General features: G+C 44.6%; 1 protein-coding gene and 1 pseudogene across 1 annotated transcript in view; one reads left to right on the forward strand and one right to left on the reverse strand.

The window, feature by feature from the left end:
* PRKCE (protein kinase C epsilon) overlaps positions 1 to 27,737 on the reverse strand; it is a 616,040-nt gene that overhangs the window by 262,730 nt on the left and 325,573 nt on the right. The window contains exons 3-5 of the mRNA XM_075339195.1: positions 18,983 to 19,142; positions 6,027 to 6,061; positions 1,052 to 1,137 (exon numbers count right to left, since the gene is read on the reverse strand). Of these exons, the coding sequence (XP_075195310.1) occupies positions 1,052 to 1,137; positions 6,027 to 6,061; positions 18,983 to 19,142 (281 nt within the window). The remainder of the gene's footprint in view (positions 1 to 1,051; positions 1,138 to 6,026; positions 6,062 to 18,982; positions 19,143 to 27,737) is intronic.
* Positions 16,946 to 17,202, forward strand: LOC142296017 (cytochrome c oxidase subunit 7A2, mitochondrial pseudogene; annotated as a pseudogene).

A 27,737-nucleotide genomic window follows, 5' to 3' on the forward strand; every position in this document is an offset into this window, starting at 1 on the left:
ATTTACATAGTACAATGTGCTGCCAAGAATGATGATCTTTTGTACCGTCTAAAAGATCATTTCACCTGATGAACAAGCATTTTGCGCTTTTATCAGGCGATTGGTAGCCTGTTTAGACTGCACGAACACAGTGAAACAAGAGTTCTTAGAGATGCACAATCACAATAACCGTGCAGTGTAAATTGTCCTCAATTTTTGTGACCAGGGAAATCCCAGGCCATAAATCTTGGCATCCTGCTTTCTGTTAGCATATAATGATGTTCAGAATAGTTACTAACCATGTGCTGTCTGAAAATTAGTGTCCATACATCTCCTGAGGAAACGAGAGTGAAACGCGCGTCAAGGCGCCCGGTTCTCACCCCCTGGCTACTAGTTTTCAGACAGCACACGGTTAGTAACTATTCTGAACATCAATATATGCTAATCCTGAAATGTGATATTTCATGAAGGTTTCAGTATTATTTTTCTGTTCATTTGGTTAGTAATTGTATGAAGGTATACCTAGCTATAAATTGACAATTATTGTAATTGGGATGTAACCCTGACATGCATGGTTGATAGTTTATTGAATTTTATATGTACATGCAATTTATTTACTAGAAAAAAACTTTTCCTTCATGCTTGTCATATATATTTTCATATATTTCATTTAATGTAAAAGTATTGCAGATATGATGGAATTAGTGGTTTAAGGGAGGTGGAACCTTGTTGGAACCCCTGCTGTTTCCTAATACATATATAAATGAATGTTGATACTACGTAATACAATTTATTTATTTTAAAGATTTGCATGGTTTAGCATCTGTTCTGAGTAATCAGAAGCTGGTTCATATGCTATCAAGTCAATGTAAAATCTGCTTTATATATATATATATATATATATATATATATATATATATATATATATATATTTATATTTAATTTATTTTATTTTCTTTTAACCATGCAGACAATAGATAATACAGAACAATGATCAACCAAAAGATATAGAAGACGCCATGGCAGAGATATTCTCCGACAAAGCGGTAACATTCTGAAAGTAAACATTTACCTCGTCCGGCGTTTCCTGGTTCTTTAGACCGGCACACTTCGTTATTATAAGCTCGTGGCATCGCTTGTGAACTACGCAAGTGCAAACTGTAAACAGGGAATGAGACAGTCAGGATCTCTGGGGCCACATCACAGTCACAAAAAAGCAAGTCTATACTTTCTACACAACAATTGGTTTGTGTTCACAATTGTGGATTTGCTTCTGCCTGTAATGGTAAACACATCGCGGTGTCATCTCCATCACAAGATTAATACCACCAGGATCCAATGGAACCCAATGTCTTGGAGTGGACTCTGTTGGGTCCCGTTATGGTTTAGAGTGTCTTGATAAGAAAAATACATCTTAATGCAGCCCTGTCTACTTGAACAACCACTCTAAACCATGTTTTTTTCCTTTTCTTCTTCAAAGAGCCACAACTTTTTTTTATTTTTCTGTCCTAGCCGTATTAGGGGCTTCATTTTTTCAGGTCGAGTTAAGAATTACGCCGTTCATTTTACCATATAATGTACTTAAAAAAAAACAACGAATCTCTTAGGGGGACTTGAATCTGCAGTCAATTGATTGCCTATACTATATAATGCAATATTATAGTACTGCAGTATATAGCAAAAATCACAGTCTCCAGTAAAAATCACAGTCTCCTTTATATCCCAGTGAAATGACAAAAATGGAGGCCTTTACCACCCCATCATGATAACATGAGGGTTGGTGGAAGGACACCAGAATAAACGCCCCACCAGATTTGCATCACTTAAATGCTGATGTCAGAGACTGATAGTGGCCTTTAAGTGGTTAAATAGCAGCGATCAGAGAAAGTTCAGGTTGCTGCTGTAAGGGTATGTGCGCACGTGTGCGTATTACATGCAGTTACGCTGCGTTCTGCACCGCAGCGTAACTGCATGCGTCCTGCGTCCCCTGCACAAACTATGGAGATTGTGCAGGAGCCGTGCGCACGTGGCATGTTAGAACGCAGCGATTCGGCTGCTTGCCGAATCGCTGCGTTCTAAGAAGTGACATGTCACTTCTTTCGTGCGTTCTGCATGCTGTCTATAGGGAGAGGCAGCATGCAGAGCGCACGAATCTGCCGGCACCATGCGCTTCAGAACGCAGCTTTTCAGCTGCGTTCTGAAGCGCACATTTTCGGTGCGGTGCAGAGCCCACACGTGCGCACATAGCCTTAAAGGCTGGAGCTGGAAGCCTGATCCATACACCTGCACACACTATATGATGGATCAACACATTATGAAATGGGAAAGGGTTAAATAATAGAATTGTAGATGTTTGTGGCTTTATTAGTGGACACTATTAGGGGTTCATGTCACCCCCCCCCTCTTCCTCTCAACAGCCAGTGTAAATTGATCAGGTTTTCGGAGATCAGGTTTACACCAGTTTTAAAATGTAGAAATATAATTTATTTATTGCATCATATTTGGATTTCCATCTACATAGGCAGATCATAAAAACTTCTCTTTTTTGAGTACAGGTTATTTAGAAAAAACGTCTTCATTTTGTAGTTGGATGTTATCGGTCTACATATCTCAGAGCTTTTCCAATTTTTTTCTTATGGCTGAACGCGCTGCCAATAGACATGACCAATTATTATTCTAATACGTGGGAAGGAGAAGAATCCAAATGGATGAAACACCTTTTTCTCTGGGCAGAGTTTACATTTTATGTTATTCATTTACTTGTTTTTTGGGGTTGTTTTACATGGTTGTTGTCTAGGATGGAGCGAGTCCCCATTTTGTTTAGTTATGTTTTATGTATATTATCTTGATTCTTGTACTTTAAAAAAAACCTGACTAAACATGTAATACATCTTTTTTTCGACTCTTTTAGTTTCCCTTGAAATAGAGAATGTTTGTCACCTTTATTTAAAAAATATTATTTAAAAAATATATTGTTAAAAAAAGTTAGAAGTCTAATTGTATGCAGTTTGTACTTATTGAAGATATATTGACTCCCATAGCACTTGTATACATCTGTTTTTAAGAGCTCCCTCTAGTGGCGACTGAAGGTAGTAAGAATACATTTAACTATGGCTATGTGAAAAAAAAATGAAGCTTTAAAAGGGTTACTCCCATCTCCAAGATCTTATCCCAATATGTAGTAGGTGTAATAACAATAACAATAATAATAATGATGATGATGATGATGATGATAATAATAATAATAATAGCAGATACCTCCAGTTAGAAATGTAGTATAGTTCTCCTTAACTAGCCATGTTTCTTACCTCATATGGAGGGCATTATAGGACCTTAACTATCCATAGTTTTGACCACGCATATAGTGACAGTTAGTTACTAGTGGTTGTAACCATGGACACCTAAGGTCCTGCAATGCCCTGCACATGAGGTAAGTGACATAGTGAATCAGGAGAACTATACTACATTTCTAATTGGAGATATTTGCTAATATTATTATTTTTTTTATTAATTATTATTATCATCATTACACCTACTACATATTGGGATAGAATCTTTGAGATGGGAATAATCCTTTAAAGTTGAAATACATAATATTACATTAATAAAAACAGGGTTTTGGATGTTAATCTATTGCTGAGTTTAGTTTTTATTAATTACAGCATATAATAACGTGTCGGGAAGTTTTGATTCTCCATATAGATACGTGCTGAGTATAGAGACATACAGGCAATGTTCTGTGGGAAAAAGCTATGCAAATTAGTCCTTTAACAGACAAAAAGAAGCTATCTAGTTGAGGCAACTACCCTATGTCCAAGCTTTGCAACATGGCTAGGGATAAAAACTCATCCACATTCAGCATGTTCCAGGATGTTTGCCCCTCATCAGTGTAGAGCAAAGTATGGTTGATGCAATGTGTGGGAAGCACTGTTTTGTCTTAAAAAGACTAATTATGTAAGGAGTTTTACAGGCAAAAATCTATGGAAGCACACTGCCTCAAGTGCGACTCAAATTTTGCTCTATGATGATGAGGGGCAAACACCCCGAAACAAGCTTTCTGTTAAAGAGTCCAATGCTAATTTATAAGGTAGCTACCTGTCCTGGGTTGTACCGGTGAGATAGTTTGTTGTGTTCTGTGTGTGAGATCAGTTACATACCGTATAATAAATAAAATATTATTTTACCCAACTGAAGACTCGTTCTGATTTGCCATAAGGAGTGGCAGTCGTTGTATGGAGTCTTACAGTCAAAGATCTCTGAGAAAAGTATGCAAAACAGCTCTCCTCAGGGAGGAAGAAATCTGTCTCTACTGCCCCCTACAGGAAATCAAAACACCAGTCTATAGTGTACAATGTAGGTGAATCCGGGGAGAACACATCAAATGTCAAAAAATCAGACCACAGGCGTCAGTATAACAGAATATCCCCGGACATCCAGTGTAACAGGGAATATGAGGAGTCAGTAAAGTTATACCGGAAATCACAGAGAATGTGGGCAGCAATGGTGGATATCCCTTCTGCCAGAGACTTCAATGCTACGGTGAGCCTGGCACATACTGCACAGATACAACACATGAAAAGTGAAGGCCACAGACAGGGCAGGACGGGTGGAGATAAGACACCCAATAAGGAGCATGAGAACGAAAAACTGGCAGAAAGAAACATTTTCCACCCTGATCTCATCTCAATCCAGAGCAAGATTACACAGATGGGACGAGATTTCCAGAGAGAAACTCCCTATTCTTATACATAATGCAGGACAGAGACAGACGGATAGATAGAAGGATGGATAGACAGATAGATAGATAGATACATAGATAGAGGGATAGATAGATAGAGGGATAGATAGATAGATAGAGGGATAGATAGATAGATAGATAGATAGATAGATAGATAGATAGATAGATAGATAGATAGATAGAGGGATAGATAGATAGATACATAGATAGAGGGATAGATAGATAGAGGGATAGATAGATAGATAGAGGGATAGATAGATAGATAGATAGATAGATAGATAGATAGATAGATAGAGGGATAGATAGATAGATAGAGGGATAGATAGATAGATAGATAGAGGGATAGATAGATAGATAGATAGAGGGATAGATAGATAAAGGGATAGATAGATAGATAGATAGATAGAGGGATAGATAGATAGATAGAGGGATAGATAGATAGATAAAGGGATAGATAGATAGATAGATAGATAGATAGATAGATAGATAGATGGATAGATGGATAGATAGATAGATAGATAGATAGATAGAAGGATGGATAGACAGATAGATAGATAGATAGATAGATAGATAGATAGATAGAGGGATAGATAGATAGATAGATAGAGAAATAGATAGAGAAATAGATAGATAGATAGATAGATAGATAGAAGGATGGATAGACAGATAGATAGATAGATAGATAGATAATAGAGGGATAGATAGATGGATAGATAGATATAGAGGGATAGATAGATAGATAGATAGAGGGATAGATAGATAGATAGAGGGATAGATAGATAGATAATAGAGGGATAGATAGATAGATAGATAGATAGATAGAGGGATAGATAGATAGATAGATAGATAGAGGGATAGATAGATAGATAGAGGGATAGATAGATAGATAGAGGGATAGATAGATAGAGGGATAGATAGAGGGATAGATAGATAGATAGATAGATAGATACTGTAGATAGATAGATAGAGGGATAGATAGATAGATAGATAGATAGATAGATAGATACTGTAGATAGATAGATAGAGGGATAGAGAGATAGATAGATAGATAGAGGGATAGATAGATAGATAGATAGATAGAGGGATAGATAGATAGATAGATAGATAGATAGATAGATAGATAGATAGAGGGATAGATACTGTAGATAGATAGATGTGGATGTATAGATAGATGGATAGATAGATAGATAAAGATAGATACAAAGAGAGAGATAGAGAGAAGGATAGATAATGATAGATAGATAGATAGATAGATTAATAGATGATAGATGTGTAGACAGATAGATAATATATAGATAGGTGTTCTTACCTTGACATTGGTAACCCTGTTTCCCTATTACACCCCTGCAAATAATAATAAATAAATATATTAGCATAATATCATATAATCCCATCAGTGATGCGTTTCTAATGAAATATATGTAATGGTTGGAGTAAGTTAGATTATAGATGATTGCGGTGTTTGTACATTTTTTGTGATCTGAAAAAAAAGTCTTCTAATTCTGCATCTTCATTTTCAATCAATTATGAGAGAATTTGTTATGAATTCTCCCGAATTCTCCTTCAATGAGCAGTGCCATACGTAACCACAAGATGATCAGCAGATCGACATGCTGCTAATAATCTGTGCACCCTACACCCCCCCCACCCCACCCTGATCATTTTATGTTTTCTGGAAAATCCCTTAAAAGTGCATGGGTCCCCAGATAATAATGGCTGAAAATATACAGATTAAAGATGACCTGTGAATCCTCCTGACATTCCTTTTGTAGGCGTTAACGTTTTCTTTTTAGACACAGTATTGTGCCGTTCCTCAGTTATTCCTCCTAGAAATAATTGCAATAAATGACTTCTGGGTGTTATTATTCTGCTTGTTAACAGAATTTTTCTACTCTCTCAGCAGTGAATGTTATTTGATGAGGAATCGGATAAAAAAAAAACATTACAAAATGTAAAACTTGATTTAAATAGGACCTGTAGATTCCAGAGACCTGTCTGTTTTAGTGAATATTTGCATTCGACACAAAACAGTAATTTTTGCAGCTCGTTTTCTCTTTAATCGCTTTATTAATGACCTTGTGGATGGGATTGATAGTACAGTGTCAGTCTTTGCTGACGACACCAAACTATGTAGGATATTAAAAACTGACCTTGATAGTAAAATATTACAAAACAGTCTGGATAAGATGTCAGAATGGGCAGATACTTGGCAAATGAGATTTAATGTTGATAAATGTAAAGTAATGCACCTAGGACGGAGTAATCCTATAGCTGTGCATACATTAAATAGAAGTAAACTCGGGACTACAGAACAGGAGAAGGACTTGGGTATTCTCATTACAAATAAGCTGAGCAGCAGCACTCAATGTCAGGCAGCAGCTGCTAAAGCAAACAAGATTCTAGGGTGTATAAAAAGAGAGATTAGATCCCGTGATCCCAACGTATTGTTACTCCACTATAAATCACTTGTAAGGCCACATCTGGAATACGGGATCCAGTTTTGGACTCCACATTTTAAAAAGGACATTCAGAAGTTAGAGTCAGTTCAAAGGCGGGCAACTAGACTATTACAAGGAATGGAGGCCTCCCATATGATGACAGGTTGAAAAAGTTAGATATGTTTAGGTCAGAAAAAAGACGTCTCAGAGGAGATCTCATTTATATGTATAAATACATGTGTGGTCAATATAAAGGACTGGCACATGACTTATTCCAAAGACAATACTAAGGACCAGGGGGCACTCACTGCGAGTGGAAGAAAAGCGATTCCGACACCTAAATAGGAAAGGGTTCTTTACAGTTAGAGCAGTCAGACTGTGGAATGCCCTACCACAAGAGGTAGTAATGGCAGACACTATAACAGCTTTTAAAAAAGGGCTGGATGATTTCCTCAGTACACACAACATTGTTGGTTATAAATGACGAAATGTAGAACTGGTGGAGGAAGGTTGAACTAGATGAACCTAGGTCTTTTTTCAACCTATGTAACTATGCAACTTTTGGCAGAAAAACACACCAAAAAAACACATGCATTTTTGGTGTATTTTTGTGCCATACATTTTTCTTAATGAAGTTAATGGGTGGAAGAGCTAAAAAATGCAGGAAGAATAACGCTCCAACAATTGACATGCTGCACATTTTTCTGCACCAAATCTGCAAGGAAAAAATAAGCAATGCGTGAATGACTCTTTGTTTTGATGACATAATGATAGGCATGCAGATTTGTGACAAGATCTGGACTAAATCTGCTGAAAAAAAACGCATCAAATACACACTGTGTGCACACATCCTTAGTTGGTGTCTGTCAGCACAAAATGACTGTTCAAACCAAGCACAGGCACTCAGTGCACCCTTGATGTGGCTGAGCAGTTCAATGCACCTTTACACATACCGTATTTTTCGCTTTATAAGACGCACCTGATTATAAGACGCACCCCCAAATTTGGTGAAGGAAAAGATAATTATTTCTTTTAATGTTAAATGGGGTCCGTCTTATAATGCCAGTGTCTGTCTAACAAATCATATAGGGTATATGTCTCTTATACCCCCCATCCTATAATTAGCCCCCTTAATCTGGATATGGCCCCCTTATATTGAATATAGCCCCCTTGTGCTAGCACACGTCCCCCTGTGATGCCACATGTCCCCCTCTGCTGGCACAAGTCTCCTATAGCTGGCACAAGTCTCCTATAGCTGGCACAAGTCTCCTATAGCTGGCACAGGTCTTCTATAGCTGGTGTCGCGGGCGGAGGAGGGGACGCCGCGCTCTCCCTCTGCTCGGGTCCGGCCGCCGCTGCTGCTGCGGCCTGCTGCTGCTCGGTGGCTCAAGCGATGGGCCGGATCCCGGGGACTCGAGCGACGCTCCTCGCCCGTGAGTGAAAAGGGGTTTGGTTTTGGGGATTTATATTGTCCGTGACGCCACCCACGGTTGTGGTGATTTTTGGTAACACCACCGCTGCTCTGTATGGGGATCCCGGGAGCGGTGACAGGGAGCAGCAGAGTTGTTAATTCTCCCCTCCGTGGGTAGGGGGTGGTTGTCCCGAGGCCCAGTGATGAGGTGGAGGATGAGGGATGGCAGGGCCGGTGCAGGGCTTGGATAGGTGCAGGGTCGCGGGGGCAGCGCTGTGCCTTACGGCATGGTGGTACTCACTCAGCCTGAGACGATGACACAGTTCTCGGTAAAACACACGGCTGGAAAGACGGTTCCCACGGACGGCTGCTGTTGCTTTTCCCCGGAAGTTAACAGTGACTGTCACTTTTCCTGCACCTAAGTTTACTGTTGGTAGCGATGGATTCCCACTGGTAACCCGCTCCCCGACTTGGATATGGGCTGGAGGAGCCCCTCTTTGCCCGCAGCCGCTGGCCCTGAGAAACTGGTGCCTTGGCGGTGGCGGTGTCTCTCTCATACGGTTGGACTGTTGCCTTCAATCGGGCCTTAGTTGTTTGGAAACCCGGAGGTCCCCTTCACTGACGGATTTGGCAAATTCACGGCGACTCCTAGCCTTGCCGGGATCCGAAAGGCCCCTGCCACTGGTGCTGGCTTCTCCTTGTGTACCGGTCCGGTACCGCCGGGCCACCACCCGTCCACGGTCCTTACGGCAACTCCGATCAGCCTCCACTGCAGACGGTCACCGCCGTCTGCTAACCTTGCTGTCTCAGTCCGGGGCACACACCCGGACCAACTTCAGGCTTTCAAACTGTCACTTTCCTCTTTCACTACTCTCACTGCACTACTGCTCAGCTCCTCTCACTTTCTCCTCCAAAACTCTACTTCCCTCTCTCTGCCTGGTTTTCCCGCCTCCAGGACTGTGAACTCCTTGGTGGGTGGAGCCAACCGCCTGGCCCACCCCCTGGTGTGGACATTAGCCCCTGGAGGAAGGCAACAAGGATTTCAGGTCTAGCTCAGATGTACCTAACCGGAGTGTAGGGTGTGGTGATGTCATTACCTGTGACCCCTGGCTTGCCCAGGGCGTCACATTGGCACAAGTCTCCTATAGCTGGCACAAGTCTCCTATAGCTGGCACAAGTCTCCTATAGCTGGCACAAGTCTTCTATAGCTGGCACAAGTCTTCTATAGCTGGCACAAGTCTCCTATAGCTGGCACAGGTCTCCTATAGCTGGCACAAATCCCATATTACTGGCACAGGTCTCTTATAGCTGGCACACATCCCCTACAGCTGGCACAGGTCTCCTATGGATGGCACACATCCCCCTGTGTTTGATATGGCCTCCATGCTGCTGCCCATAGTAAAATAAACACTTTACTTTACCTTCTTCAGCGCTGTCCTCCCTCCTGTCTCCCTCCGTGCTTCTGTTCCTCCACTTCCTGGTTCTCAGTGCCGGTCATGTGATCGGCACAGTAGAGTGACATGAACTTTGCATGCCTGATTACAGCGGCAGCTGTGAGATCGGGGAGACACTGGGAGACACACTGGAGGAGGTAAGTAAAGCTTTTCTATTTTAGGATGGGCAGCAGCATGGGGGAAAAATCTAACACGGTGGGGGGCATGTGCGATCAAAGGGGGGCGAAGGCAGATAATAAAATACGCCGCTCCCCCAGCCCATCGCCGCGGTGCGGCTTCAGCACTACGGTGATGGACAGCGGCAGTGCATATTATATGAACAGGAGCGGGAGATCTCCCGCTGCGTCCTGCAGCCTCTACCAGCCTCCACCAGCCCCCAGCACCACTCCAGAGTTGCCCCCACCTCACCTGGAACCGTATATTCGGATTGTAAGACGCACGCCCTACTTTCCCCCAAAATTTGGGGGAACAAAAGTGCGTCTTATAAAGCGAAAAATACGGTACTTGATTTGCATTTGTACTTGGTTTCAATATGTATTTTGTGCTGATTGATGCCCAATAAAGCTCACCTGACATATCTGATAAAGAAAATATCTAATTTCGTATAAAATGTGCTAGGTTTGATCAGTCATTTTTTTGCTTCGAGGCTTCCAATAAGACACTAACAGGAATCACCACTCATTATTTACTGTACTAAACCAAGTCAATATTATATTTAGTAGGAAATAAATGTATGTGATAGGTATAAATATTACGCTTCAATAACCATCAGATTTAGGAAACCCTAAAATGAGAGACGTTGTAGAATAACGTCCCCTCTGCCCCCCGTGGGGTCTTTTGGGAGACCGCTTCGCCCTTACACTCTTGCAACCTTTTCTTAGTCCTCAACGGAGCTACCGCAAGGAAGCATGCAGCATAAGGAATCTCGGAGCGCAGACAATGGACGTGACCCTTCTTTCCTTTATGTCAGTTTACAAAATAGGAAATGCTGCAACCGGAGATATTAATAGGACACAATATGAAGACTGCCCTTAAAGGGACACTACAATGACAAGGTTGTTTTTACATGTTTAGCTACAGAGCATTGTCTATGATTGATTACATTACATTGCCATTTCCTGTTATTGCTTTTACCCTGAAAACTGATATATTATACATACATTTTTACTAGTTTAAATATATGTATTACTTAAAAAAAGAAAATATCTTTAAAGGATATGAAAAATTTTAGGGGCATTTTTGTTTACAATTTTGTTTACAATTCATTTTCCTAAAAAATGGTGCAGAGTTTAAAGAAGTTGTCCAGTTACCAAAACTGATTTTTTTTTTTTCTGATAAATCTTGCTAATATGTGCCCCTCAACACATCTATTATGTTTTTTCAGCAAAATTACCTTTCATTGTGCACTAGCAGCACATGCTCATTGCTGGCTCCAGCTCTGACGGGGTTAATCTCTCCTCTGACGTCCTGTGTTCAGTTCCTACAAGTCCCAGAATTCTTTGTGGCTCTAGGGCGGTGTCTGGCTTATCTAACACACCCATTGTGTCTAATACACCCACTCTGCTCCCACCCAAACCCTCCTCCCTGCCTCTTCCCAGTGGATGCACTGAGATCATCAATCACACAGAGACAGCAGCAGCTCTACTCTACACAGCCAGGGGAAGAAAGTGTGTGTGCGCGTATATACAGTGTGTGCGTATATACAGTGTGTGCGTATATACAGTGTGTGCGTATATACAGTGTGTGTGTGTGTATATACAGTGTGTGTGAGAGTGTGTATATATAGTGTGTGTGTGTATATACAGTGTGTGTGTGAGTGTGTATGTGTGTGTGTATATACAATGTGTGTGTGTATATACAATGTGTGTGTGAGTGTGTATGTGTGTGTGTATGTCATACTCACCTGTCTGCAGGGTCCCGGTGCCATGCCTGCTTCCAGCCCCTGTCTCGGTACCGCCGCTTCGGCTGTGTGCAGTCTCCCCGGGGCACGCACGAAGCTTGCAGGACCTGGCCGTGGATCACCTGATGCAGTCACCTGACGCATCAGCTGATCGTAGTCTCGCCGGCTTTTTCGCGCCCGGCCGGCTATCAGCTGATCCTGCCGTCAGGGGACTTCATCAGCTGATTACCGGCAGCTCCTGCAGTGATGGGCCAGGATCAGACTCCGCTGCAGGAGCTGCCGGTAATCATCACAGACGTGAGTATTTTTTTTTTTTTTTTTGCACCGATGCATCAGCTGATTGTATAATCGGCTTTTATACAATCAGCTGATGTGTGATGGGATTCACGTAGTTTAACCTGACACATCATCTGATCGCTTTGCCTTCCAGCAAACCGATCAGATGATATTGGATCTGGATTGGACGTCGCGGGACCCTGACCCAGGATTACTGCGGAGGGGGGTTTATTTCAATAAAGATGGAGTCACTAATTGTGTTGTGTTTTATTTCTAATAAAAATATTTTTCTGTGTGTTGTGTTTTGTTTTTTTTTATCATTACTAGAAATTCATGGTGGCCATGTCTAATATTGGCGTGACACCATGAATTTCGGGCTTAGGGCTAGCTGATAATATACAGCTAGCCCTAACTCCATTATTACCCGGCTAGCCACCCGGCATCAGGGCAGCTGGAAGAGTTGGATACAGCGCCAGAAGATGGCGCTTCTATGAAAGTGCCATTTTCTGGGGTGGCTGCGGACTGCAATTTGCAGTGGGGGTGCCCAGAAAGCATGGGCACCCTTCACTGTGGATTCCAATCCCCAGCTGCCTAGTTGTACCCGGATGGACACCAAAATTAGGCGAAGCTCACGTCATTTTTTTTTTAAATTATTTCATGAAATTCATGAAATAATTAAAAAAAAAAAAGGGCTTCTCTATATTTTTGGTTCCCAGCCGGGTACAACTAGGCAGCTGGGGGTTGGGGGCAGCCCGTACCTGCCTGCTGTACCTGGCTAGCATACAAAAATATGGCGAAGCCCACGTCATTTTTTTTTTCTTTTTGGGTAAAAAACTGCATACAGTCCTGGATGGAGGATGCTGAGCCTTGTAGTTCTGCAGCTGCTGTCTGCTCTCCTGCATACAATAGTGAATGGAGGATGCTGAGCCTTGTAGTCCTGCAGCTGCTGTCTGCTCTCCTGCATACACTAGTGAATGGAGGATGCTGAGCCTTGTAGTTCTGCAGCTGCTGTCTGCTCTCCTGCATACAATGAACATTTTGAATAAGGAAATGACATCAGACCTTTTTTATTTTTTTCATCAACAATCTTTAATGGCATTGTGCACTGATTAAAAACGCAGTGAGCAAAAACGCAGCAAAAAAGGCACCAAATCGCGGCAAAAACGTGACATGCAGCACCGCAGGTGACAGAGCAGAGCACGTTGGTGACATGTTCTGCTCTGACACATAGTGTGCTGCATGTCACTGTATCCACTCTGGGACTTGTTGTGCAGGTGACCGGATGATACATGTCACTAACTGCCCCACTCTGTGATTTCTGCTGCATAGTACCAACTGTATACACTCTCACCTGCACAACAAGTCCCATAATGGAGACAGTTAGTGACATGTAGCATCCGGTCACCTGCACAACAAGTGCCAGAGTGGAGAAAGATAGTGACATGCAGCACACTATGTGTCAGAGCAGAGCATGTCACTGTCTCCACTCCGCTGACCTCACAGCCCGTACACGCTGCGATGGATGCAGGGGGACACAGAACAAGTAATCGGCCAACACTGGAGTCATCTGATTACTTGGGATGAATTGAGCAGTAAAATGCTCTGGTGCTCGATGGGCGAAGCCCATGCCTTTTTTTTTTTAAAAAAATTCATTAAAAATAAAAAAAAAAAAAATCACATTGTTTGTGGGCTTCCGCTGCATTTTCTGTTGGGTAACCAAAGCAGCTACTGGCTGCTAGCCCCCGCTGCTTGGTGTTACTTTCACTGGCAATAGAAATGCAGGGAAGCATTTTTTTTTTTATAAAGGTTTTTCCCTGAAAACTTTTTTAAGAAAATGACGTGGGCTTCGCCATATTTTTGTATGCTAGCCAGGTACAGCAGGCAGCTACGGGCTGCCCCCAACCCCCAGCTGCCTAGTTGTACCCGGCTGGGAACCAAAAATATAGAGAAGCCCTTTTTTTTTTTTTATTTCATGAATTTCATGAAATAATTAAAAAAAAAAATGACATGGGCTTCGCCGAATTTTTGAGTCCAGCCAGGTACAACTAGGCAGCTGGGGATTGGAATCCGCAGTGAAGGGTGCCCAAACTTTCTGGGCCCCCCGCTGCGAATTGCAGTCCACAGCCGCCCCAGAAAATGGCGCTTTTATAGAAGCGCCATCTTCTGGCGCTGTATCCAACTCTTCCAGTGGCCCTGGTGGCAGGTGGCACGCTGGGTAATAAGGGGTTAATACCAGCTATGTTTTACCCGCTGGTATAAAGCCCGAGATTCTAAATGTCAGGCCAAGGTTGACCTGGCCATTAAGAATCTCCAATAAAGGGTTTTAAAAAAAAAAAAGACCACACAGAGAAAAATACTTTATTAGAAATAAATACACAGACACAGTAGGGACTCCATGTTTATTACTCCCTCTCACCCCTCCACGATGGAGAGATTTCTGTACTGACCATGCCAGGAGAGAGCGAGGGAAAAGAGAGCGAGCGAGGGGGGGAGGAAAAGAGAGCGAGCGGGGGGGGAAGAGAGCGAGCGGGGGGGAGAAGAGAGCGAGCGGGGGGGAGAAGAGAGCGAGCGGGGGGGAGAAGAGAGCGAGCGGGGGGAGAAGAGAGCGAGCGGGGGGGAGAAGAGAACGAGCGGGGGGAGAAGAGAGCGAGGGAGGGGAAGAGAGAAGAGAGCGAGGGGGGGGAGAAGAGAGAAGAGAGCGAGGGGGGGAGAAGAGAGCGAGGGGGGGAGAAGAGAGCGAGGGGGGGAGAAGAGAGCGAGGGGGAGAGAAGAGAGCGAGGGGGGGAGAAGAGAGCGAGGGGGGGAGGAAAAGAGAGCGAGGGGGGGAGGAAAAGAGAGCGAGGGGGGGAGGAAAAGAGAGCGCAGGGGGGAGGAAAAGAGAGCGCAGGAGGGAGGAAAAGAGAGCGCAGGGGGGAGGAAAAGAGAGCGCGGGGGGAGGAAAAGAGAGCGCGGGGGGAGGAAAAGAGAGCGCGGGGGGAGGAAAAGAGAGCGCAGGGGGGAGGAAAAGAGAGCGCAGGGGGGAGGAAAAGAGAGCGCAGGGGGGAGGAAAAGAGAGCGCAGGGGGGAAGAGAGCGAGGGAAAAGAGAGGGGAGAGGAGAGAGGGATAAGAGGGGGGCAGGGAAGAGGGGAGGGGGAGAAGAGTGGGGGGAGAGAAGAGAGTGGGGAAAGAAGAGGGGGGGGGCAGAGGTGCTCTGTCACCAACTGTCTCCACTCTGTGACTTGTGGTGCAGGTGACAGAGTGCAGACAGTTGGTCCCATGCAGCAGGACAGATGGCAGAGCACAGCGGTGACATGCCAGTGTCTTGCTGCTGGGAGGAGCACACGATCACACTGCCCGACACCGGCCGCTCTCCTGACATCGCAGCAGAGCGGGCGGGTGGACAGTGTGAGCACATACTTACGTGCCGTGCAGGGGGGATTCAGCTAAAGACCTCCCCCCTCCCTGTACTGCACACTGCGCCCCGTGCCTCAGCCTCTCTGCAGGACGCTTCCGGCTCCACACTGACTTCCTCCGGCTCCTCCCCTCGATGCTGAGCTGTGATGTGCGGTAGTCACCGCCCACAGCCCTGTCACTCAATCTGAGTGGCGCCGGCATCCTGTGACGTACCCGTCTTGTTTGAGAGCCCGGAAATGCCGGGACGTCAGAGGATGCCGGCGGCCACAGCTCCAGGGGGTCATGTGACCGGCACTGAGCGTGCAGGATAGCGCCGCTCAGTGCCAGAACTGGAAACAGAAGCCAATGGAGAAGACGCCTAGAAAGGTAAGTAGAGCTCATACAGAAAATAAAAAAAATGGGTGAACCACCCCTTTAATTCTTGTGTCGGCACCTGTAGTAGCTGACAGTTATTGTACAGAGAAGTAGGGGGCTGGTTTAGTTATTGAGATTAATCCGCTAGACGGCCCAATCCACACACACAACACTTGTCACAAGCCAACAGATTGGGACACCTTTCCCAAAACGCACAGGAAGATCTGCCCAAACATGGCATCATCAATAATCTTTTTGTCTGAGTTATAGAACTATTTGTACATTATATTTGGCTGAGATCAGAAGGGTCCCCACACCCAGGCATGTGGCCAAGTGTTGGTTGTTCGTAAACGATCAGATCATCTTCAGCACACACCAGGTAAAGGCACTCATCCAGACCTGTCCCAAAATTAAAGGTCAACTGAAGAAAGTCGGAAACCATATTCTCCGGAGAATAGGCCCTGACCCCCTGTGACTGCTTCTCCTTCTCCATTTCATCGGACGTCATCGAAATCCTGGGATTCTGCAGGAGCAACCCTGAAATCTTGGCAGGATCGTATGACCAAGGTGAACCAAAGGTTATTGTAGAGCCTCAGCCAGAAAGAGAAGACTCTTGTTCTATGCTTCAATATACACTGGTCTTCCCTCGTCACCATACGCTAGGCCATTAACCAGACAGTCTTTCACTTCATTTCAGCCTCCAAATTAGACAGGGTGATTCCCCACAAGGTGTGAAAAGGAGTTCCAGACATCCTCTGAAAAAAACTGAACGCTGCTTGCCAAGCTGGTCCATGTCTTACTTCTTTCTACTGCCTCTGTGGAAGAAACTTGGTTGGGACAGCTCCTTCCCCTACAACTGGGATCTCCACTGGTACTATCAGGATGTCCTCAAATTCGTCAGGGAACATCAACTGGAGGTAGTCCCGCCCAAGTTGTGGACACCATAAATTATCCGACAACTCATCCAAGCAAAGGATAGTCTATTCCAGGAGAGAAGAAGAGGCACCATGTTCCGTCACCTCCAGTCCCTCCGTCAGATTTCCTAGTGAACCATTAGCAGCTCCAGCCAGAGGTCACTACCCAACAGGTTGCAGAGAAGCAGAAGTTATTCCAGGTGGATAATGGCCTACCAGTTCATCTTAAGGCAGGCACTAGGGATCTACTGTTGTCCAGGCTGACCATAGGGATCACAATCTTTGGAGCTGCTTATGCTTTGTACGAGATTGTCATTTCTTCATTTCCTAAAAAGCAAAATTAATTCCAACTTCTATCATTTCCAAATCTGTCTAGTTCTATGTCATAGCTGAAATTCATCAGGGAACACCAATTAGAGGTACTCATGTCCAACTTGTGGATACCAAAAATCATCTGAGAGTTTATTCAAGCAAAGGACAATCTATTTCAGTGTAATGCCTGATTGGAGCCACAGACTCAGACTGGCTGTAAGGGGAGTCTAGAGAAAAGCCGCTCACAAAGCAGGACCCCAAGAACTCTGCAATCCTTTAACCCCTATACAGGGATTTGGAATTACACAGAGCTCCAGAGATCACTACCTGTGGTAGGCTGTAGTCCGTGGTCGTCAGGCAGTGTCAAAAACCAGGAGATGCAAAACAGGAACCGAATCGGCAGGCAAGGGTGTAGTGAGGAGACAAAGCAGAGGTCAAATCCGGAACTGGCAGCAAGGTACAAAAACGACAGGCAGGAGGGTAGTCAAAAAACAAGCAAAGGTCAGCGCACAGGAATTAACATACAAACAGCACATGAGCCAGGAGTACAGAACTATCTCTGGCAGTGGTCATGTGACAGGAGGGGGGATAAGAAGGGTGTGGTGTCTTCCCATTGGCTGCAGGTGAATGTTGGCAACTTCGGCTGGAAGACACACACGCCACCTACAGTCAGCCAGTGGTACTGCAGGTTCCAGGGAAACCCAGCCTAGTGGATGAGTGGAGCCTGTGCTTCGCAGAGCCACGGGTACCGACTCTTCTCCCATCACCAGCACTATCCATGGTGGGAACATGGCGTCGTCTGGCGATCAAAGCAAAAGTCGCAGGAGCGGGCTCCGGTGGGGACGTGACATTCTGGGTGTTCTGCTGCCACAGGTGAGACTGTTTAGAGAACAATCTAAATGAATTGCTTGGTAATGAACTGGGAGAGGATGTCTATCCAGAACTGCAACAGGCTAGTCCACACTATAACATCATGCATGGATTGGACATTGACGAAGATGAGGATTGATATTCTGCTCCTTCCCTCTCTCCCCTCTGTGTAACAGTCTTTTAATAAAGTGATTCCTCCTACTTATCTCCTCTTCCTCAGTCCTCTATCCCACACCCCTCCTCTGAGTTGATTGACAGGTGAAGCTTTAGTAGTACAGTATGTTGGAGTGGTGCAGTGTAGGACTTTTCCTGAGGTGTCAATTCAGGGCCGCTATCAGGGCATGACAATCTTGACTGGTGTATGGGGCCCAGTGAAGAGGGGGTACTGGCCAGGCCCAGGGTAATTAGCTTTATAAACCTATACACCGGGTCCCAGTCACAGCCACAGCAGAGGGGCCTGGCAGTGTCACTTCAGTCAGCCACTGCACATGGCTAATTTGCATGCGAAGCCCATGCAAGCAAATTAGCCATGTGGCGGAAGCAAGGACAGTGGAGCAGAGCAGGGCGCCTGCTCATCATCCGGCGGCCCAGCGTGCAGCAGCGTGATGAGGTAATCACTGTCTGTGACCTCATCACACGGCTGCAGGCAACGTGTAGGTGGCGAAGACACAGCATGCAGTGGGGAAAGGTAAGCGCTCCGTGAGCTGAAGATCCCCGGGAGTGGTGGGGGGGGGGGGGGGTGGGCCCACAGACCCAAGTCCCTGCCATCCTTCAGCAAAGAGGACCTTCCTCTCTATCTCGGCCATTGTATTCCACTATCTGCAGTGATCAACGTGATCTAACTGGTGGGATGACATCAACAACCTGACAATATCAATACTAATCTGTGTAATTGAACATACAAATATTATACATGAATAACCCCAGAAATAACCATCTTACCATATAAAATCTCTGCAGTGTGAACAATACGTAGGTTGCCTTAGGTAGGTGGCCATAAACTTGTGCCCGTTTACTTGATGAACCCTGCGTCGTACGGCTCCTTGCCTCTTTCTGGGCCCCACTCGCTCTCTGAATACTCGCTCTTCATTTTCTTTGGGTGCTGAAAAGAAACAAAATACTTACATTTAGCACTAATATAAATTTATACGGAGTAGAAACATTATTATGGGTACCAAGTATATATATATATATATATATATATATATATATATATACAGTGCCTACAAGTAGTATTCAACCCCCTGCAGATTTAGCAGGTTTACACATTCGGAATTAACTTGGCATTGTGACATTTGGACTGTAGATCAGCCTGGAAGTGTGAAATGCACTGCAGCAAAAAAGAATGTTATTTCTTTTTTTATATTTTTTTTAAATTGTGAAAAGTTTATTCAGAAGGTCATTTATTATTCAACCCCTCAAACCACAAGAATTCTATTTGGTTCCCCTAAAGTATTAAGAAGTATTTCAGGCACAAAGAACAATAAGCTTCACATGTTTGGATTAATTATCTCTTTTTCCAGCCTTTTCTGACTAATTAAGACCCTCCCCAAACTTGTGAACAGCACTCATACTTGGTCAACATGGGAAAGACAAAGGAGCATTCCAAGGCCATCAGAGACAAGATCGTGGAGGGTCACAAGGCTGGCAAGGGGTACAAAACCCTTTCCAAGGAGTTGGGCCTATCTGTCTCCACTGTTGGGAGCATCATCCGGAAGTTGAAGGCTTATGGAACTACTGTTAGCCTTCCACGGCCTGGACAGCCTTTGAAAGTTTCCACCCGTGCCGAGGCCATGCTTGTCCGAAGAGTCAAGGCTAACCCAAGGACAACAAGGAAGGAGCTCCGGGAAGATCTCATGGCAGTGGGGACATTGGTTTCAGTCAGTACCATAAGTAACGTACTCCACCGCAATGATCTCCGTTCCAGACGAGCCCGTAAGGTACCTTTACTTTCAAAGCGTCATGTCAAGGCTCGTCTACAGTTTGCTCATGATCACTTGGAGGACTCTCAGACAGACTGGTTCAAGGTTCTCTGGTCTGATGAGACCAAGCTCGAGATCTTTGGTGCCAACCACACACGTGATGTTTGGAGACTGGATGGCACTGCATACGACCCCAAGAATACCATCCCTACAGTCAAGCATGGTGGTGGCAGCATCATGCTGTAGGGCTGTTTCTCAGCCAAGGGGCCTGGCCATCTGGTCCGCATCCATGGGAAGATGGATAGCACGGCCTACCTGGAGATTTTGGCCAAGAACCTCCGCTCCTCCATCAAGGATCTTAAGATGGGTCATCATTTCATCTTCCAACAAGACAACGACTCAAAGCACACAGCCAAGAAAACCAAGGCCTGGTTCAAGAGGGAAAAAATCAAGGTGTTGCAGTGGCCTAGTCCGTCTCCTGACCTTAACCCAATTGAAAACTTGTGGAAGGAGCTAAAGATTAAAGTCCACATGAGACACCCAAAGAACCTAGATAACTTGGAGAAGATCTGCATGGAGGAGTGGGCCAAGATAACTCCAGAGACCTCTGCCGGCCTGATCAGGTCTTATAAAAGACGATTATTAGCTGTAATTGCAAACAAGGGTTATTCCACAAAATATTAAACCTAGGGGTTGAATAATAATTGACCCACACTTTTATGTTGAACATTTATTAAAATTTAACTGAGCAACATAACTTGTTGGTTTGTAAGATTTATGCATCTGTTAATAAATCCTGCTCTTGTTTGAAGTTTGCAGGCTCTAACGTATTTGCATCTTATCAAACCTGCTAAATCTGCAGGGGGTTGAATACTACTTGTAGGCACAATTTATATTGTGGTGGTCATAAACATGATCAATAAATCTATTCATTTATAGAATACTATCTGTCTAAAAGTCTGTTTGCACAGACCGATTGGGGGCACGATACAACCGCAGATCAATAATCTTTTACTGGTTGGTCATCATTTGACTGCCTGTTTACACCAGCAGACCAAAGCCATTGTTTTTGGTATTGCGAGTCCTGTTTACACCAGCAGACCAAAGCCATTCTTCTTGGTAGTGCGAGTCCTGTTTACACACGATGATACAACGCCGATAACGATGATTTTTTTGTGCTGCACAAAAGGTAATTTCACCGGATACACAAGTACACAAGACCTATTCATTTAAAAGGGAACTAAAGCTTCAAAATGTCTTCCATTTTAATCAATACATTTTGGAATGAAAAAAAAATGTTCCTGTGCTGAGATTATAGTATATGTGTCCCTGCTATGTTGTCACGCTCAGACAAAAGGATGTCCGGTGCACGGTGCAATACAGATGTTACAACGGTGATGGAAAGGGTGAAGAAGGTCCTTACAGTAGTGAACGGGGGTAAGAGAGCCTCCTGACACTCACCTGTGTCTGAACCCTGATCTCCTCTAACGTCACTATGCGAGTCCTTCCCCTCGTCGCCAACATGTCCCTAAGGGGTGCTTCACACACAGCGAGCTCGCTGCCGAGATCGCTGCTGAGTCACTCTTTTTGTGACACAGCAGTGACCTCATTAGCGATCTCGCTGTGTGTGACACTGAGCAGCGATCTGGCCCCTGCTGCGAGATCGCTGCTCGTTACACACAGCCCTGGTTCGTTTTCTTCAAAGCCGCTCTCCTGCTGTGACACACAGATCGCTGTGTGTGACAGCGAGAGAGCGACAAATGAAGCGAGCAGGGAGCAGGAGCCGGCGTCTGACAGCTGAGGTAAGCTGTATCCAAGATAAACATCGGGTAACCAAGGTGGTTACCCGATATTTACCTTAGTTACCAGCCTCTGCAGCTCTCACGCTGCCTGTGCTGCCGGCTCCGGCTCTCTGCACATGTAGCTGCTGTACACATCGGGTTAATTAACCCGATGTGTACAGCAGCTAGGAGAGCAAGGAGCCAGCGCGCAGTGTGCGCGGCTCCCTGCTCCCTGCTCACACTGGTAACTAATGTAAACATCGGGTAACCATACCCGATGTTTACCTTAGTTACCAGTCTCCGCAGCTTCCAGACGGCGGCTCCGTGAAAGCGCAGCGTCGCTTGCACGTCGCTGCTGGCTGGGGGCTGTTCACTGGTCGCTGGTGAGATCTGCCTGTTTGACAGCTCACCAGCGACCATGTAGCGATGCAGCAGCGATCCTGACCAGGTCAGATCGCTGGTCGGATCGCTGCTGCATCGCTAAGTGTGAAGGTACCCTAACTGTCCCTTCACTCACCCTGTAAAGTGCCAAGGCCGGTGAGTGCACTAGACGTCACCACTACTGTAACAAAACACAGGGGAAGGAAGACAGACAGGGGGATATAGACAAAAGGACTGCAGGAGACTAGAGATCAGTAACTACACTGCTGCAGCCAAACACTAGGGGTGCAGGAGACTAGAGATCAGCAACTACACTGCTGCAGGCAAACACCAGGGGTGCAGGAGACTAGAGATCAGTAACTACACTGCTGCAGCCAAACACCAGGGCTGCAGGAGACTAGAGATCAGCAACTACACTGCTGCAGCCAAACACCAGGGGTGCAGGAGACTAGAGATCAGCAACTTCACTGCTGCAGCCAAACTCCAGGGCAGGAAGCGGCACGGCTTCAGTAACTTCCACATACTTGCAGATTTAACGATGGTCAGTTCAGAATGGGATGCAATTCTATAACCAGCATCAGGTGATGAAACATGGGACTATTTAAAGGGAATGGGAGTGGTTACAAACCGGTTGCACCTGAGATGAACTAACAAGAAACTACCAGCAAGAAAATAATCCTTAACCCTTGCTGCACTAAAAGAAAGCAAATGTGTTTAATATCCAGAGTCTCATAAGGCAATGTGAAACTCAGATCCCAAATCTGTCACAAGTCTCCCCAGGACAGGAGAACGTCACGACATATGTGCTATATGTATAATGACCATGTCTGACCATACAGGGACATGGTCTGATCATACCATATCTCCTGGGGCGGGGAGGACATAAAAGAGTATACAGACACTACAGCAAGGGATAGCAAATTATTCTTTCTTTGAGGTAAAACTTTTTATGAAAAACAGGCAAGAAAATGTTTTTCAAGATAAAAGAAAAAGGTAGCGGTGGCACTCAACTAGTGACAAAAATCTTCTTTATTAAATATTAAAACATGCCAAGCTCAGAAGGGGATGCATGAATCAACAGAGAGAGGACGACAGCAGCCAATTCACGCCCAGCGGTGCTTCATCGGGTACAGGAAATGTTTTACCTCACAAAAAGAAATCAGCTGTGATCCCGTACTGTAGTGTCTGTATACTCTTTTTTGCATCCTTTCCTGCCCAGGAGATGTGGTATGATCAGACTATATCCCTATACAGTGATCTATCCACATTTATGTATTTATTAATCAATTTATTTAAAGGGCACCAATCACCAGGATTTTCCTATATAACTTTAAGCCAGTGCTATACTGGCACTATCAGGCTGATTCTATACATAACTGTAGTGGTAAGCTCTGATGTTTAGGTTTTGAAAAACAAGCAAGTAAAGTTTGTAAAATGAGCAGCTTCAAGAATGACAGCAGCTGTGGATCAGATTATAGCTGGGGTGGGTATTCATAGTTATCCCCTCCCCGTTATTTATGCTATTTCTATTATGGAATCATATTACTTTGTGATTAGAAGGACCTGTGCTGATGTCATAACCATGTGACCAGAAGGGGCGGGGCCTCAGCCAACATAGCTGATATCAGGAAGACACATTATTTTTCTGTTGGCTGAGGCCCCACCCCTTCTGGTCACATGGGTATGACATCAGCACAGATCCTTCTAGTCACAAAGTAAAACGATTCCATATTAGAAATAGCATAAATAACAGCTGGAGGGGATAACTATGAACTATGAATACCCCCCCAGCTGACAGCTGATCGGCAGCTGCTGTCACTCAAGAAGCTGTTCATTTTACAAACTTTACTTGCTTGTGTTCCAATACCTATACATCTGATCTCACAACTAAAGGAATGTTTAGAATCAGCCTGATAGTGCCAGTATAGCACCGGCTTTAGGTTATATAGGAAAATACTGGTGATTGGTGCTCTTCAACTATGTGTTTAATACTATCGATGTGCAATGTACCTCTAATTAAATAAATCTATCCATACAAGAGTTCCCCTTTAAAAGATGCTGGCACTATAATCTTGCTGCAGTCTCTGTCCTTACTGCACAAGGGCAGGTCGCTCCGGGGGACGCTATGTCGCTGACTGTTCTATGTCTCTGGGTATATTGATCATTTACAAAAATAATCAGCGGGGCATGAAGTTGTTCCCAAGGTCACTGTATCAGTTGTATGACGGATACTTTGCCTGACCACACATCCATCCATTGCTTCCCATCGTTCTGTCATCTACGTAGAATATTTCTTAAAAGAAATAGCTACAGTCAAAATGAGCAGGACTTTCTGGCCAATTGCGGCTCAGTATAAAGTCCGCAAAAGGTTTTTTTTTCTTTTCCGTCTGACAATAAATCCTGCTGTTGAAGAACTTTGTTGACATTAAAAGTCAACTGAGAATATCACTGAGCGCACTCATAATATAAAGCCATAAAAGCCTGACACAGGGAAGTCTGAGACCGGAGCAGGTTCATTACCGGACGAGAGAACTGCCATCATTACTCACCAGAAGAAAGAATTACAGGTACAGAAGCTAAATGGAGCAGTCAGGTGAAAGTAAAATGTATGTGGATGTTCTCTGGTAGAAGGGTCATTCCAAGAAAAGCGATTACGTCTTGGAACTAACGAGATGACATTGACTTTAAGGGTAAAAAGAATTTATACCTGAAAGCTCTCCAGTAGCTTCAGAATAAGCTGTCCATTGTGCGTACACAAGGAATAACACTATTTTTGTCCATTATATTGTCACGCTAGGTATGGAGAAATGGAAAGCAAGGGAAACCCTGTGTCTAGGAACAGGGCTGCCACTAGGAATTTCAGGGTCCCTGACTGGCATAATTTTGGGGCCCTCTTGAGACTCCACCCCAGCTCCGCCTCCATCCCGGCTCCGCCTCCATCCCTTTTTGTAAGCCAATACATGAAGCATGAAGGGGCCCCCCCTTCTAGAGTCCTGTTTGTCTCCCCTGGTGGCGGCCCTGCTAGAAAAGGGGTGATGGTGACCACTGGCAAAACCTTCCGCTTGCCTATCGCTTCCCTCAATACTCTAGCTAGGTTCTGTACCTATGCGCCGAAGAGGATACCTGATCTTGGCTGACCCTGAAATAGACTCTAGGTAGGGAACATATGGGATGAGGCTTAAGGGGGCTTTACACGCTGTGACATCGCTAGTGATGTCGCTAGCGATCGCACCCGCCCCCATCGTTTGTGCATCACAGGCAAATCGCTGCCCGTGGCGTACAAAATCGCTAGGACCCGTCACACATACTTACCTTCCTAGCGACATCGCTGTGGGTGGTGAACAGCCTCTTCTCTAACGGGGAGGTTCGTGCGGCGTCACAGCGACGTCACACGGCAGGCGTCCAATAGAAGCGGAGGGGCGGAGAGCAGCCGTATGAAAGTCACGCCCACCTCGTTGCCAGCAGGACGCAGGTACGTTGTTGTTCATCGTTCCTGGGGTGTCACACGTAGCGATGTGTGCTGCCTCAGGAACGACAAACAACCTGCGTCCTGCACCAGCAACAATATTTGGGAACTGAATGACGTGTCAATGATCAACAATTTGGTGAGTATTTTTGATCGTTAACAGACGCTCGTAGCTGTCACATGCAACGACGTTGCTAACGAGGCCGGATGTGCGTTACAAATTCCGTGACCCCAACGACATCTCGTTAGCGATGTCGTTACGTGTGAAGCGGCCTTTAGTCAACCCCATTAAGCTTTAAAGAACACATGGGAAAACACACAATGAATGGAAAGTATAAGAAGAACTTATCTTCAGATGACTCAGGGAGAGGAACTGCAACAACAACAAAGTTTCTCCAGATGAGTACAAGCCGACTGCTTGCACTGAAGACTTGTTAAACGATATTAGACCTATCATCAGCACAGAGGAAGATGAAATTAGAGTATTTAAAGCCAGAAAGGGAAGTGCTGATGATTAGCAGCTGAAAAGGTGAGGAAATCCACCGGGTCCTAAAGAGTAAGGGATTAACCCCAAGCAGGGAAAAAAGTAACGTCAGAGAGCAGCTTCTAAAGCCAAACGCAGCGACCTACAGCCGGAAACTGCAGCGTGACACACCTGTAGCAGATATGATATGTATGATGCATTTTTCCAAGGCTTCCCCTCTGCAGGCTCCATTTCTAATTTTCTGTTGTCTCTGAACTAGTGTGTCAGTAGCTGCTATGGTATATACATAGATAGCACATAAAGATATGAGGGATTCCTGATTGCCTGTCACTATGCATGCCATCTTAAAAAAAGTAGCAGCATGGAAGATATCATACAGTAATACTGAGCAGTGTAGCTGTAAATCCAACACTGGAGTGAGATAGAACACTCACTAGAAAGTAACATTTCTGTGTCTGTGCCTCTTTCCCTCTGCTTCTCATTTTACAACTCCCTCCCCATACCTTCTCTACAGCCTTTAATACACAACTGTACTCTGATCCCAAAGTAAGCTGACAGCCTGCTTGTCTTGAGTAAAAAAGACTTCAGCTGTTTTTCATAGTGGGGGGAGGGGAGTTGAAAATCAGGAGGCAAGAGGGAGAGAAGTGGCTCAAAAGTGGAGAAAGAAGCAGTGATTATTTGAAGATTAGCATTGTTTTTGTAAGAAAAATGAGCAGGATCATTTATTGAAGCAGTGACACTGATGAGCAAAATGTAACAATGCATTGAACTTTTGACTTCCAGGCTCCATATCTCACCATCCACTACAGCTTTGACCATGAGACGACCTTCATTTTATAGACAATCATCTTGGCTTTCTCATACATAAATGTGACTTGCAACTATTTAGCATATAATTAGTTATGCAGATTCTTGTTATGTCACTCATTGTTACTGTTTTGATCATAAAATCTAAATTTAAATTTTTATTATTTTGTTAGAATTTTGTAAATTCACTTTTCACTTTCAACTCTGCCTGAACCCTTCTGGGCTCTCGATCAGATTCAAGCATGTCTCTACCGAGAGCTGATCCTAGGTCTCTTCTACACATTGCCAATGTTGGTATATATTGGTCAATTCACTTGGGTATGTATACAGTTTTTTCTTCTTCTCTACCTACAAGTATTGGAATGGGTTGAGGTCTGTGGACTGTGGGGCCAATCCAGCATCTCTACTTCATTGTCAGTCAACCATTTCTTCACCATTCTGATGTATGCTTTGGTCGTAGTCCTGCTGGAACACCACGTCGTCCTTTTCGAACCCATAGTACATAAGTGTACAAAGTAACTTGTCTTGTAGGACACTCACATATAGCTCAGCATTGAGACCACCATCGATCCTGGTCAAGTATCCAACGTCATTGACTGTGAAACAACCTCATATTATCAGGCTTCTTCCACCAGACTTGACAGTTCCTTCAATTTCTTGATGCCTTAGGTTCTTTTTCCCTTGTTTCTTCTAAACCCATTTGCACCCATCAGAGCCTAGTGTATTTGTGAAGCCCCACAGGTATGTGTAGCATTACCTTCAGGGACTCCACGTGGGATGGTCTGGTCACAGGTAAGTTATCTTCTTTGGATTTTCGTGACGCCACGCTCGGTATTGCGGTCAGGGGACCGCCGCT

This window comes from Anomaloglossus baeobatrachus, chromosome 3 (genome assembly GCF_048569485.1).
Source record: "Anomaloglossus baeobatrachus isolate aAnoBae1 chromosome 3, aAnoBae1.hap1, whole genome shotgun sequence".
In the NCBI taxonomy this organism is placed as follows: Eukaryota; Metazoa; Chordata; class Amphibia; order Anura; family Aromobatidae; genus Anomaloglossus; species Anomaloglossus baeobatrachus.